This window comes from Petromyzon marinus, chromosome 10, assembly GCF_048934315.1.
Source record: "Petromyzon marinus isolate PM22_M1 ecotype Great Lakes invasive population chromosome 10, UKy_Petmar_22M1.pri1.0, whole genome shotgun sequence".
Taxonomy (NCBI): Eukaryota; Metazoa; Chordata; class Hyperoartia; order Petromyzontiformes; family Petromyzontidae; genus Petromyzon; species Petromyzon marinus.
In genome coordinates this window covers 9369297-9382848 of record NC_133676.1, presented here as the reverse complement: position 1 = coordinate 9382848, position 13552 = coordinate 9369297, and the positions used below count along the sequence as shown (strand labels likewise).

The window sequence follows — 13552 nt, the reverse complement described above, 5'->3', positions numbered from 1 at the left end:
CCACGCTGGTCAGTGCGGGTTGGTGAAGGTGGGACAAGAGAGTGCAAACCAACCGTGGGATATTTCTGCAATGTCTTCTAGCGTCCGTAATTTCTATTGCACCTGTTTTTTGCACAATACGGTCAACCCATCCGGTAGCCATCCAGACTCAACCCTCATTTAGCTTCAGAGATCTCTGGCGCGCATTCCGCGTGATGAATATGAGTGTCACCAAATGGCCATGGGAGTTTGGAACAAAACACAGTCACGCACACACAGTGTAAATATTTTAGGACTACACATACCTATCATCATTGGGATTCAACACAAGGCAATATAGGTGATCTTGTGTACGGAATATTTCCCAAACCCACTCTTTGATGTGTTCCTTTGTTTACATTTTGATGCTGCCTCCCCTCTATAACATTCACAGAGAGTCTTTATGAGATATGATTCACACTTTAGTGGTGCGTTAAAAGCTAGAACAAATACAAAGGTCCCCCGTGTATAACCGCACAGGCTGTTGTGGAAAGCGTCATTCGTGGCCACCAATGAAGGCCACTAGGACGCCGTACAAGGGTGACGTGCTACGGCCATCCCCACTTTCGACCGCCTTTGTCTCCCCACTGCTCGTGTTTACACATCGCACCAGGTTACTTGAAGACTGAACAGACCAAGGGGAGGGATTAGAACCGGTTAAGATATCACTCGCCGATTATATATCATTAGCCGTGGTCGGAAATGGAACCCACGTTACCGGGGTTCTAGCTTGGTGCGCTCACAGTGCGTGTCACCGGAGTGCCAAATAAAAACCACAGCCACGACACAAAGACCCCCCACCCCCGTGTTGCCTATGCAATGTTGTTGGGGAAAGTGCTGTGTGCGAACACCTCTTAGGCTCGCCGCCACTGCGCGCACGCGGTGGTGGGGTGGCCACAAGAACTTTCAACTGGCCAGAGGACTCATTATGTCAGTGTCCGATCAATAGAGGGCACTGGCAGGAATGCTCATGTGTGAGTGTTCTAGAATGGCATGTGTGTGTGTCTCGTGGGAGTGTTATAGAAATAGTGATGTCCCTCCACACCATCGACCCTACTTACCCATGCATAGAGGGGCTGTTACTTAATATTTTCGAATATTGTCGAAACTGGCATCTCGTTTGTTCGTTACCTCCCCGCAATGCCCTTTCACAGCCGCCACTGCCGACGGCGTAGGGCTCTCGGGTCGCCCCCTTGTAAAAGAGCTGTGCTTATCTCAATGGACCTTATCCGCTGAAATAAAGTCTGAGTCTGACGTTAATAGCGTTGCAGTTAAAATATAAATTACTCGCACTAAATGTGCGTGTGCGCAGCATCATATTTTATTATATACATGTTGCGCACGTGCCTGGTTTAAGCCAAAATAAATCAATGAAACATTCATGGATTATTCCATTAAGGTTCTATATATACACACACCTTCGTTAAGCACATGTGAACTCATTACGCAATGAACCCGCCCGCCCAAGTTGCATTCCCGACTACGGACAGCATGAGTGGGTAAGTGATATCTGAACTTGCCCTGGTCCTCATATCCCCCAACCCCACTCGTCTGGAACAGGTCCCTGCAGGGTGGGCTGGTAGGAACATTGGAATTTTGCGCAATTTTATTTTTACACCCCAACAGCACGAGATTTCACTTCGTTAAAGTATTGAAAGGGGACGGACGGACACATTAATCTATTGCAGGCTGGTACACTCAGTTTACAACTTCGTTCCTACCAGTAAATGCCTTTCCACGGTCGTGTCAGTCGTGGGAGTTTGTTTCACCATACTTAACCCACCAAGTGTGTGTCTATTCGGAATTGTTCTTTTAGAGGTGAGAGCAGCCCAGGATCGCTTCGTCGTTCCCACGTCAATGTCTCTGTCGCCCACCCAGCCACCCCACGTCCCACCCCGCAACGCGAGCGTGACACGAGCGTCGCCTTCACCCACACGTTGCGGCGATTGGTGCGAGCAGAAGACGCCCATCGGAGGAGGAGGAGGCGGAGGGGGAGGATGCGGACCAGTCATAAGGGGGGACGCCTTCCACACTCACAACGGCGCGCCCGAGCCGAACGTTCAAGCGTGCACACGCAGAGGCAGGCGCTCGACTCACACTCACACCCACAGACAGGCACTCGACTCACACACACACAGACAGGCGCTCGACTCACACACAGACATACAGGCACTCGACTCACACACAGACAGACACTCGACTCACACACACAGACAGGCACTCGACTCACACACACAGACACTCGACTCACACACACACACAGACACTCGACTCACACACAGACAGACACTCGACTCACACACAGACAGACAGGCACTCACACGCGTCCTTCGCACGCCGGCGCATGAAGCGTCCCAGTCGTGAGCCGCGAGTCCAGTGAGTTCAAGTGGTGGTCGCGCCACTCGCTACTTGCTGCCGTTAGTTGTCCTGCTTCTACATTTATAGTCATCAACGATCCCCACCAACGTTGTTACTCATCATCGTCATCAGCACCACCACCACCATCCGCTCAGGGTACAAAGGAGTCGGTGGCGAGCAGCGGACGGCATGGATTATGAGCGAAGAGACGCGCAGTATCGGGGGACGCCGGTGCTGGAACCTCTCCTGTCAACGGTGAGATGATGGTCTCTTTGGGTTGGTACTGTGTCTATGGTGTGTGTCTTTATAGTGTGTGCAGACACGTGGCGTGTGTGTCTACGGTGTGTGTCTTTATTGTGTGTGCAGACACGTGGCGTGTGTGTCTACGGTGTGTGTCTTTATAGTGTGTGCAGACACGTAGCGTGTGTGTCTTGTAGGCAGTGTGGTCTATAGTGTGTGTGAGTGTGTCTATAGTGTGTGTAGACACGTGGCGTGTGTGTCTTGTAGGAAGTAGGAAGTGTGGTCTATAGTGTATGTAGACACGTGGCGTGTCTTGTAGGTAGTGTGGTCTATAGTGTGTGTAGACACGTGGCGTGTCTTGTAGGCAGTGTGGTCTATAGTGTGTGCAGACACGTGGCGTGTGTGTCTTGTAGGAAGTGTGGTCTATAGTGTATGTAGACACGTGGCGTGTCTTGTAGTTAGTGTGGTCTATAGTGTGTGTGATTGTGTCTATAGTGTGTGTACACACGTGGCGTGTGTGTCTTGTAGGCAGTGTGGTCTATAGTGTGTGTGTATGGTTGTGTCTATAGTGTGTCTTGTAGGCAGTGTGGTCTATAGTGTGTGTCTATAGTGTGTGTCGACACGTGGCGTGTGTGTCTTGTAGGCAGTGCGGTCTATAGTGTGTGTGTGTGGTTGTGTCTATAGTGTGTGTGATTGTGTCTATAGTGTGTGTACACACGTGGCGTGTGTGTCTTGTAGGCGGTGTGGTCTATAGTGTGTGTGTGGTTGTGTCTATAGTGTGTGTAGACACGTGGCGTGTGTCTTGTAGGCAGTGTGGTCTATAGTGTGTGTAGACACGTGGCGTGCGCCTTGTAGGTACGGTGATCTTATAGCACGTGTGTGTATAGTTTGGTCTATATTGTGCGTGAGTGGTATGCGTAGTCGACACGTAGTGTGTGTGTGTGGCTGCGTATCTTGGAGCGGGAAGTTTTGGCAATGTGGCCTCCATCGGGGGTGCTGTGCATAGTGCTCGGTATGTAGTGTGTGTGTGTCGTGTGGTCTACAGTACTGTACTAATTATAGTGCGCTTGTAATGTGTGTGTGTATAGTGTGGCCTTTGGTATGTGTAGTGTGCGTAATGCTGTAGTTTAGTATTTTATCAATGTGTGACTGTGGTGTGTGTGTGTAGACACGTGGTTGGTTATGTCTCATATCCGGCAGTTTTGTAATCGTTGTTTATGGTGTGTGTGTGTGCAAGACGGTAAAACTGTACCCTGGTGTGAATGAGTCCACGCCAGCACGGTGGACTGTATAAGTATATAAACTTGTAAGCGAGCTCAGCCCCACTTTGTATCGGCTTTAACGCCACTCTCAATGGTCTGCGACTTGTTTCGCTAACGGCGCCCTTTTTTATACTTTGTGTCCCATTACAACTTAGAACAATTTTGGATGTCTTGTTATGAAGACTGTAATTGTAGCCAAATGTGAGCAAGCCTTTCTGGCATATCCATCCGTAGCTCGGTAACATTAACCCGACGTGGACTATATTAAGCTTTGCGTGATGTGTGGCGTGGTGGTTCGAACACTGCCCTATGAGCTCAGTGACCCCGGTTCGATTCCTGGCCGCGGCTACCATCTGAACCCAGTGACCAGCCTGGTGATTTAGGGTCAAACAACAACAACAACCACCCCATGTCCCAAACACGGCGTAAGGTGGGAAAAGGTGGTATCATCATCATCGTCACCCCAACAGTGGATTCACGAAAGGTCCCTTTACATGTAATTTGTGTATGTATGTACGTACGTGTACCACTTGCTAATGTTAATTCAGATAAACTTCACTTTTGCCGTATGGCACGGGAGTTTCCCTTTCGGAAAATTTCCACATAACTAAAGAGGTCCTGATGTCTCGTGGTCTTCATGGGCCCTAATTGTGTGCTGTAGTGTGGTCCCATTTCTAGATACCCCGCTCAAATGAGATGGGGAGAAAGTTCACTAGAAAGCAAAATTGTATTTCAAAGCCTCTACATATCACCCAGCAATCTCAATACGCCTATTAAATAGCTTGACACGCTCCTGATTGATTGCACGTTGTTCCCACCTGACTTTCAATATTGTAGTCAAACAGTCATTGAGTGGAAATTGTCATTCCGTAATCAGTCTGGTATCTATAAACAAACGCTGAGGGCAAGTGATGTTAGCGAGCACGTACGCAGGCCGGCACGGTACAACACAGACGGTGTTGGTGGCCGACGTTACGGCCGGCCGCCTTCGTCTCCCCAGTGGCGATGTTAACCATACACCGCACCAGGCCACTCATTTGAGGCCGAGTCGACCGAGGGGAGGCCCAGGGACCGGTTCCCACACAGTCCGTCACTGGTGTTGGCCGTGTTTGGAAGTGCAGTTGGTTGTTGTTGTCAGGGGCGGAGCCACAGGGGGGGCTGGGGGGGGCTTAGCCCCCCCCTGAAATTTTGGGAAAGTCGGTAATCGTGATAACCGGATATCCGGCTGCTGCAAAATGCTGCAGGCTGCCACCTTGTGCTGCCCTGCAGGCTGCCACCTTGTGCTGCCACCTTGTGCTGCCCTGCAGGCTGTCACCTTATGTGCTGCCCTGCAGGCTGCCACCTTGTGCTGTCACCTTGTGCTGCCACCTTGTGTGCTGCCCTGCAGGCTGCCACCTTGTCTGCTGCCTTACAGGCTGCCACCTTGTGCTGCCTGCAGGCTGCCACCTTGTGTGCTGCCCTGCAGGCTGTCACCTTGTGCTGCCACCTTGTGCTGCCTGCAGGCTGCCACCTTGTGCTGTCACCTTGTGCTGCCCTGCAGGCTGCCACCTTGTGCTGCCCTGCAGGCTGCCACCTTGTGCTGCCCTGCAGGCTGCCACCTTGGGCTGCCCTGCAGGCTGCCACCTTGTGCTGCCCTGCAGGCTGCCACCTTGTGCTGCCCTGCAGGCTGCCACCTTGTGCTGTCACCTTGTGCTGCCACCTTGTGTGCTGCCCTGCAGGCTGCCACCTTGTGTGCTGCCCTGCAGGCTGCCACCTTGTGCTGCCCTGCAGGCTGCCACCTTGTGCTGCCCTGCAGGCTGCCACCTTGTGCTGCCCTGCAGGCTGCTTGAGCGGCAGCCTTTCGAACTTATCGAACTTATTAGCCACATCAGCGGCTCTGACCTATTAATAAACTCTGCGTTCAAATCCAATAAAATGTGTTTTATACATTTGTGGCGCCCATTGGAAAACATTACACTGGATATCTCAGAATATTGAAGTCGCCCCCCACCCCCCAAAGTCAAAATCCTGGCTCCGCCCCTGTTTGTTGTTGATGGCTGGCTCATTGGAGAGAGAGGGGGGGGCAATGCCAGAAAGGGATGTACAGATGATGAATATCAGTGGTATTAATTCGCTTTTAATATTAATTATTGTTTACGTTTATCAGGACCTGAATTCGAGCCGATATTTGGTGAACCCCCCCAATCCAACCTTATTCTACAACATGGGAAGAGCCCCCCCCCCCCCCGTTTAATCGGTACGCAGCTTCAAGCTTTCCAGCTGGCTTTGTGGACAGCGCCAGCACACTCTCAGGTGGTGATCGCTGTCGTGTGGTGACAATTGTGTTGCTGCTTATTGACATGAACTTCGGCCACCACCGGTCGAGGAAGTCCGTCGGGTTTTTGTTATCCCCATCACAGCCACCCAAAGTTATAAAAAGAGTTGTTATACGTCAACATTAAAGTGCGCATTTAAAGCACGGTTATTTCCTTTGTCCATTGTGTCACAGCAGCTGTCTGTAACGTACACACACGCTTTGACCAAACCTGAATTCGTATGCGCTATGTACAAGGCGAGGGGAATTTTAATAAACACGTGTTTCAATAATACAAATAAGTTTGCTGTATGAGTTCATGTTTATTTTGTAATTGTATGTACATAATCTTAAGTATACAGTGTTGTTAACATTACAGGCTGGGGTGAAAACTACAATATTTGAATAAGCCTCACAATTTTCATTGGATACCAGGATTTGGTGTTTGGGGATTTTTGTTGCTGTCAATCTACTGCTGGATGAGGGCCTGCCCCATGCTACGTAGGTCATGGGAGTTACGGTGATCAAACTTCCCCACACTGGTCAGCATGGGCTGTTGAGGGTGGTGAAGTAGACAAGTAATCTTCTCCGTACTTTCACGTTATCTGGTGGCTTACTGTGTTTAGTACTGCACTGTATGCTACCACGTGCGGGGAGAGGGGCTTGGTCTACTGAGTCACGGCATTCACACACTCACTCATTGGTTCATTCCACAAAGGGCTCGCTCTTTTCAGGTGCATTTGCCACTCCGAGTGTCGCCTGACACGTCTGAATGTGACGTTACAAGTTCAAGTTGGACTACGTGTATTACCTGCTATATTTGTCATCCTCATAATGCACCCATGTTTAATCCCCCCAAAGCCGCTGCCATCTCAATCTCATGATGCTGCGATGTAATAATCCACCGAGCCACCTGCACATGAATTGATTTCAATGCTCCATCTCCTCGGTGGATGTGCTCTATCTCTGATGCGTTCCATTCATTGGCTGCCACTCCACCACTATTCTTGACCACCAAGGCATCATACCTTATAGAGATGAGTCCTTCTCATGCACACTTAGCAGATTGCATAACATCTTGACCTAATGTTCTCTAAACCGCGTTTTCATCTATCTGCGTCTCATTTATTACGACAGTATTTTCATTAAAAAAAGTTATCACTGCCCCTTTTCAATCCACTGTTGGATGAAAGTCTCCCCATGCCATGTCAGCCATGGGGGCAGTTAGCCTGTACTTCTTCACGCTTGTCAGTGCGGGTCGCTGAAAAATAAGTGTGTGGTTGGGGAGGCAGGCTTTCAGGACAGGTTCAGCTATCACTGGCCACTGATGTTAGCCGTGGCCAGAAAATGAACTGCTCGCTGCCAAGTTCACAGAGAGTGCGCTAACCAGAGAGTGTGGTATATATTGCAGTGCTGTGACTAATTTGTAGCCAGCACAGAGTCATTTAACGATAAAAAGTGCAATTTAGAAACTGGTGAATTGGACCTCGTGTGATGGTAAAATGTTACAGATTAGCACATTTGGTTCATGGTATGGAAAACCAGCCTCTGACAAAATCGGTGGGGATACGTCCAGATTTCGGAAGCTAATCAGTGTTGAAGCTGATTTAGAGCTTTAATGTGATGCCTGTGCTGGGTAGTGGGCAGCAGAGAACTGCATAAATATCCACGTCTATGCTCCCCTGTGAAGACCAACCTTGCAATAACCAGCGAGAAGCAGGGGTCAAAGGAAAATCCCCACTACCTGCACAGCATGCAGAGGCCCTCATGCAGCAGTGGATTGACAAAATAGCTTCATTTGTATAATCTGGACTGTTTAGGCCTTTTTAGAATGATAATATATATTTGTATAGCGTCTTTCACAAAAACAAATGTGCCAAAGCGCTGTACGGTGTTAAACAAAATACAATTAATAACTAAAAACGATAGCAACTGGAAAATGTTTTTGAAAGGCCAGTGAATAAACATGACTTTTAATATTGAGATTTCAAAACAGCTAAGGACATTTGACTTCCAACATGGAAAGTGAGGAGTAACGTTAAGGCATTCGGTTATGGAACGTGTTACATTGTGCCTCTAGGAACACATGCAGCTTCTTTGTCAAAAAGATAATTTACAGGACAAATTTGTGTCTCATTCTGTACCCTGAGTAGAGTGGTGGCACAGTGGTTAACACACTGCATCTATGAACCCGTGTAAATAGGTTCGATTCCCGGGCATGGCTAACATCAGTGGCAAGTGATTATCTGAACCGGTTCTCCCCCTTTGCCAATCTGCACTGTATCAGCATGGTTAAGTATGGTAAAACGTTCACGGTCAACACAGCGTGGGGAGGCCCTTGATACAGTGGTGGATTGATTGCAATGAGCTGTTAATTCGTATTACTGTTTAAATACTAGCATTACATGAAGTATAAAGCAAGGCGGAATGCACACGTAGCGTATTAATTTATATCGAGATATATCACAGAGGGTTTACACTTATTGATTATGTCTGTTTTCTATCAACAAGCATGGCTTTCACAACTCTTAAGTTTAAAAGAATGACTTTGAAAAAAGCTGTGAGCAATTTTGCATTGATCTTTCACCACTATCAATCATACAAAGAAGTGGGAATTCGCCAGTGTTTGGCAACTTGAAACCCACACGTATGTAAAATAGATAATTACATAATATGTTAATGGGTGGTCCAGCAAGAATTTGAATACCGTATTACCCAAAGACTACACCGCTAAAATGATTAAGTTTAATGTTTGCAAGAGCAAAACGCTTCTCTCTTGAGGCGAGAGCTGAGTTTGTTGGCTTCCATAAAGCAATCCTTTGAGATTGGAGTTACTTTATTATGGTACTTTACCCTGAATAGGTAGGTGTCTCCTGTTGGGTCTATATTAGTGTTAACGTACCTCCATTGCAGTTATAGTGGAGAATCCCTATGGTCCAGGACAGCCTCAACTACTCTCAAGTCTCTTTTTTTTTCCCCAGAGTGTCTGGCATTGGGATGCTTGGCCATTTTTGTTCGCGAGTATTTGGTGTGTGTGTGAGGAAAGTGGAGTATCCGGAGAAAATGTTTTTATAGCAAGGGGGATACCGTTCAAAGCTACGCCCAGATATATTCATGAATCTTTTGGTGGACTGCCAGCTGCTCACCACCTCGTATCCTGGTAATGAATTTCCAGGCAGGTTCCCCATCTGGGTGCCAACCAGGCTCATAACTGCTTCGCTTCTGAGATACATTCTGTGCGTGGCTTTGTCACAGGCAGGACGGAGGGGCTTAGTTCTGCTGGGGTTTTTTTTGCAGATCTTTATGTGCATTGGAATGTCTCACGTTCTTCACGCTGAACTGCACTGACGTACTGAGAGTACGTACGGACGAATTTAATTCACAATTAGACTTATTTAATACGCCAAGTTGTAAAATATATACATTTACGCGACAGCACACAGACACACACAAAAACCCAGAAGGACATTATATAACCTTGAATTAAATAAAACATCCGCAGAATATTTAGGAGTGATTGCACTGACACAACACCAAAGCTCTGGGGAAAGGTTTCATTAAAACGTGAGAAATGCAAATTCCAGGAATGCTGCTGGCTCATTCCCCCATTAAAAAAATATATGCATATTAACGTCGGCAAGAGCTGTGTGATATGAAACATGCCGCCATCAATTTGCTCAAACGAAAGAAACCATGGAAACGTTGTGGGTAGTGGCAGCAGCTGTGTTGTGCACAAGGCCGGGAGTGGAGTCGTGCCAAAGAAATTAGTGCATGGCCCAGAGCTGATATCGTTGCCACCTGAGGGGGTAAAACATAGTAATTGCATCGGTTACTTCATATGACCTATAAAAGCTAGTTGTTTGTATGCAAGTTGAACTTCTTTCGCACCATACGTAGCCAACCGTGCTAATCAGAGGTGTCGGGGAAGGACTATAAACTAAACACAAAAAGCAGTTAAGGTCATAATGCATTTTTTTTAAATCATGCTGCGTGTCTACATTAGTCACGACGTAGGGGTACTGCCACAGTTCAGCATCTTTAGGTAGTGCTGACAAGTGCGATGTCCAGTCCCGGGCACAAGGGCTTTCGAGGGCCTTTTGTGTCACAGTAATCAATTGGAATTGCTTTTGGGGCTGTGTAGTGACCATGGTAATGGGTGCAATGTTTACGTGTCTGAAACAAGGGGGTGGGATGGATAGGATTGGGGTTGGGAAATAGGTTTAATAATGCTGAGATAATAATTTACAGCTCTCTTATTCTATGTGACTTTACCCAAAGACCCAAGAATATGAATTCCTGCAGTCACGAAAGCTTTAAGTCAAGATTTTACAGCTCTGTTGTCAATCCCCTGCTGGATGAAAGCCTCCCACCACACCATGTCAGTCATGAGGGTTGTTTCACCATACTTCACTCTGGTCACTGTGCGGGCAAACGAAGGGGATGGAGTTCCAAAATCTTTTCAGATATCAGTCGCCAGGGATGTTAGCCATGGCCGGAAATGAAAATCGTATCACCAGGTTTATAGCACAGTGTGCTAACCATTGTGTTACTTCTGCCAAATACCAAACTTCAGGCAGTAGTGGCAGCATCCGTATATCTTACAGCGGAAGTACAGTGAGGGAAAAAAGTATTTGAGCCCCTGCAGATTTTGTACGTTTGCCCACTGATAAAGAAATGATCAGTCTATAATTTTAATGGTAGGTTTATTTGAACAGTGAGAGACAGAATAACAACAAGAGAATCCAGAACAACCGCATGTCTAAAATGTTATAAATTGATTTGCATTTTAATGAGGGAAATAATTATTTGACCCTCTCTCAATCAGAAAGATTTCTGGCTCCCAAGTGTCTTTTATACAGGTAACGAGCTGAGATTAGGAGCACACTCTTAAAGGGAGTGCTCCTAATCTCAGCTTGTTACCTGTATAAAAGACACCTGTCCACAGAGGCAATCAATCAATCAATCAGATTCCAAACTCTTCACCATGGCCAAGACCAAAGAGCTCTCCAAGGATGTCAGGGACAAGATTGTAGACCTACACAAGGCTGGAATGGGCTACAAGACCATTGCCAAGCAGCTTGGTGAGAAGATGACAACAGTTGGTGCGATTATTCGCAAATGGAAGAAACACAAAAGAACTGTCAATCTCCCTCAGTCTGGGGCTCCATACAAGATCTCACCTCATGGAGTTGCAATGATGATGAGAACGGTGAGGAATCAGCCCAGAACTACACGGGAGGATCTTGTCAATGATCTCAAGGCAGCTGGGACCATAGTCACCAAGAAAACAATTGGTAACACACTACGCCCGCAAGGTCCCCCTGCTCAAGAAAGCACATATACATGCTTGTCTGAAGTTTGCCAATGACCATCTGAATGATTCAGAGGGTGTTTTTCTGCTAAGGGGACAGGACAACTTCACCGCATCAAAGGGACGATGGACGGGGCCATGTACCGTCAAATCTTGGGTGAGAACCTCCTTCCCTCAGCCAGAGCATTGAAAATGGGTCGTGGATGGGTATTCCAGCATGACAATGACCCACAACACACAGCCAAGGCAACAAAGGAGTGACTCAAGAAAAAGCACATTAAGGTCCTGGAGTGGCCTAGCCAGTCTCCAGACCTTAATCCCATAGAAAATCTGTGTAGGGAGCTGAAAGATCGAGTTGCCAAACGTCAGCCTCGAAACCTTAATGACTTGGAGAAGATCTGAAAAGAGGAGTGGGACAAAATCCCTCCTGAGATGTGTGCAAACCTGGTGGCCAACTACAAGAAAGTCTGACCTCTGTGATTGCCAACAAGGGTTTTGCCACCAAGTACTAAGTCATATTTTGCAGAGGGGTCAAATACTTATTTCCCTCATTAAAATGCAAATCAATTTATAACATTTTTGACATGCGTTTTTCTGGATTTTTTGTTGTTATTCTGTCTCTCACTGTTCAAATAAACGTACCATTAAAATTATAGACTGATCATTTCTTTGTCAGTGGGCAAACGTACAAAATCAGCAGGGGATCAAATACGTCTTTCCCTCATTGTATATTCCACTGCATCGCCAAGTCAGGGTGGTATCTGACTTGTAACTCTTTATAATTTAAAAAAACTATTATTTGGCTGACAACAAGTGTACGAAATAAAGCTTGAAAAGTTGAACTAAGATTTGCGCAATTGTATGCAAATTGTTCGTGGAATTGTGAAACAGTGGTTAGCACACTCTGCTGTGAACCCCGGTGATCCGAGTTATATGGCTGTCATCAGTGGCGACTGATATCAGGTCCAGTCCTGAGTCCCCCCCCCCCAACCCTTGATAAACCGACACTGACCAGTGAGGTCAAGTAAGGTCAAATAACGCCTATGGCAGTTAATGAACACATGGCTGTAATAGTTAAAGTCTTATTTTATTTGTTACTCGGATAATCCCGTTTAGCCAGTTGCATGCCTATATTTAAAATGGGAGATCCGTCGCGAGCACGTAGATTGCCAACTAATTTCTTGAGTACGGATTTTTGTGTTTAGTATGTTGTCCTTCCCCCGACACCTCCGATTCGCGCTGTTGGCTACGTGCGATGAGAAAGAAGTTCGGCATACTAACATATACATACAACAAAACAAAGACAAAAACACCAACATTGCAGTGAACGAGTATAGAGGCCTTATGTAATATTGCACAACTAACAAACGAGGTATTTAACAGTCATAAAAAATTTCGATTTAAAGCTTTCGTGACTGCAATGATTCACACGCGCGAGTCTAAAAACACAGTGCAAATATAATATGAGAGCAACAGGTGTGAGACAAAATCTTATGTATCGGTACAAGTATGCTGTGTTTTAGTGTAATCGGGAAATAGAGAGGGAGAGTGAAGGGAGGGAACCAGTAGATGAGTGGCAAGGGTATTCAGCTAATGGAGTTTATACCACTGAATGAAGGCGACAGAACACATTCACCGATCAAGCTTCTTACTTATTTTTTAGGAGTTTGGTAACAAAGGAAAGCTGCCGAGGTATAATGGTGACCTCACTGCATCTAGACCCGATAGGTCACAGCTTCAATTGGGTCGCAGGGCGTAGCAGTTTGTGAAACAGCAAGTTACTTGCATCCCTCCGCCTCTGTCCACCCACGAGTATTGTTCGTGGGTCGGCAGGTTCCAAGTGGTGGGGTAAGCGTGGGGCACTCGCAGCTCTGCCGAGATGTCTGTCCAGCATGGAAGAGCAGGCGAAATACCATTGTAGAGGGGGGCGGCTGCCTTGATCTTCCTTTATTGGAGGCTCTTCTGCCAGCAGTGGCGTGAGCAAGCAATTTGCCGGGAGGGCTGCTCGTTTACTTTTTACATTAATACTGCATGAATGTCAGCAGTGATTCATAGTGCAGAGAATGTATT

The 13552-nt window shown here is 46.9% G+C and overlaps 1 protein-coding gene across 11 annotated transcripts in view; it reads left to right on the top strand.

Annotated features, from left to right (window-relative positions):
* The first annotated feature begins 2014 nt into the window (after window positions 1-2014).
* Window positions 2015-13552, top strand: part of LOC116940953 (sodium-driven chloride bicarbonate exchanger-like) — an 80475-nt gene continuing 68937 nt past the window's right edge. For 4 of the 11 annotated variants that reach the window (XM_032951392.2, XM_032951387.2, XM_032951389.2 and 1 more), the window contains exon 1: window positions 2017-2631. In XM_032951392.2, the coding sequence (XP_032807283.2) occupies window positions 2566-2631 (66 nt within the window). In that variant the 5' untranslated portion in view covers window positions 2017-2565. Of the gene's footprint in view, window positions 2632-13552 lie in introns of all 11 variants that reach the window. The other 7 variants (XM_032951397.2, XM_032951396.2, XM_032951395.2 and 4 more) reach the window with 4 other exon arrangements.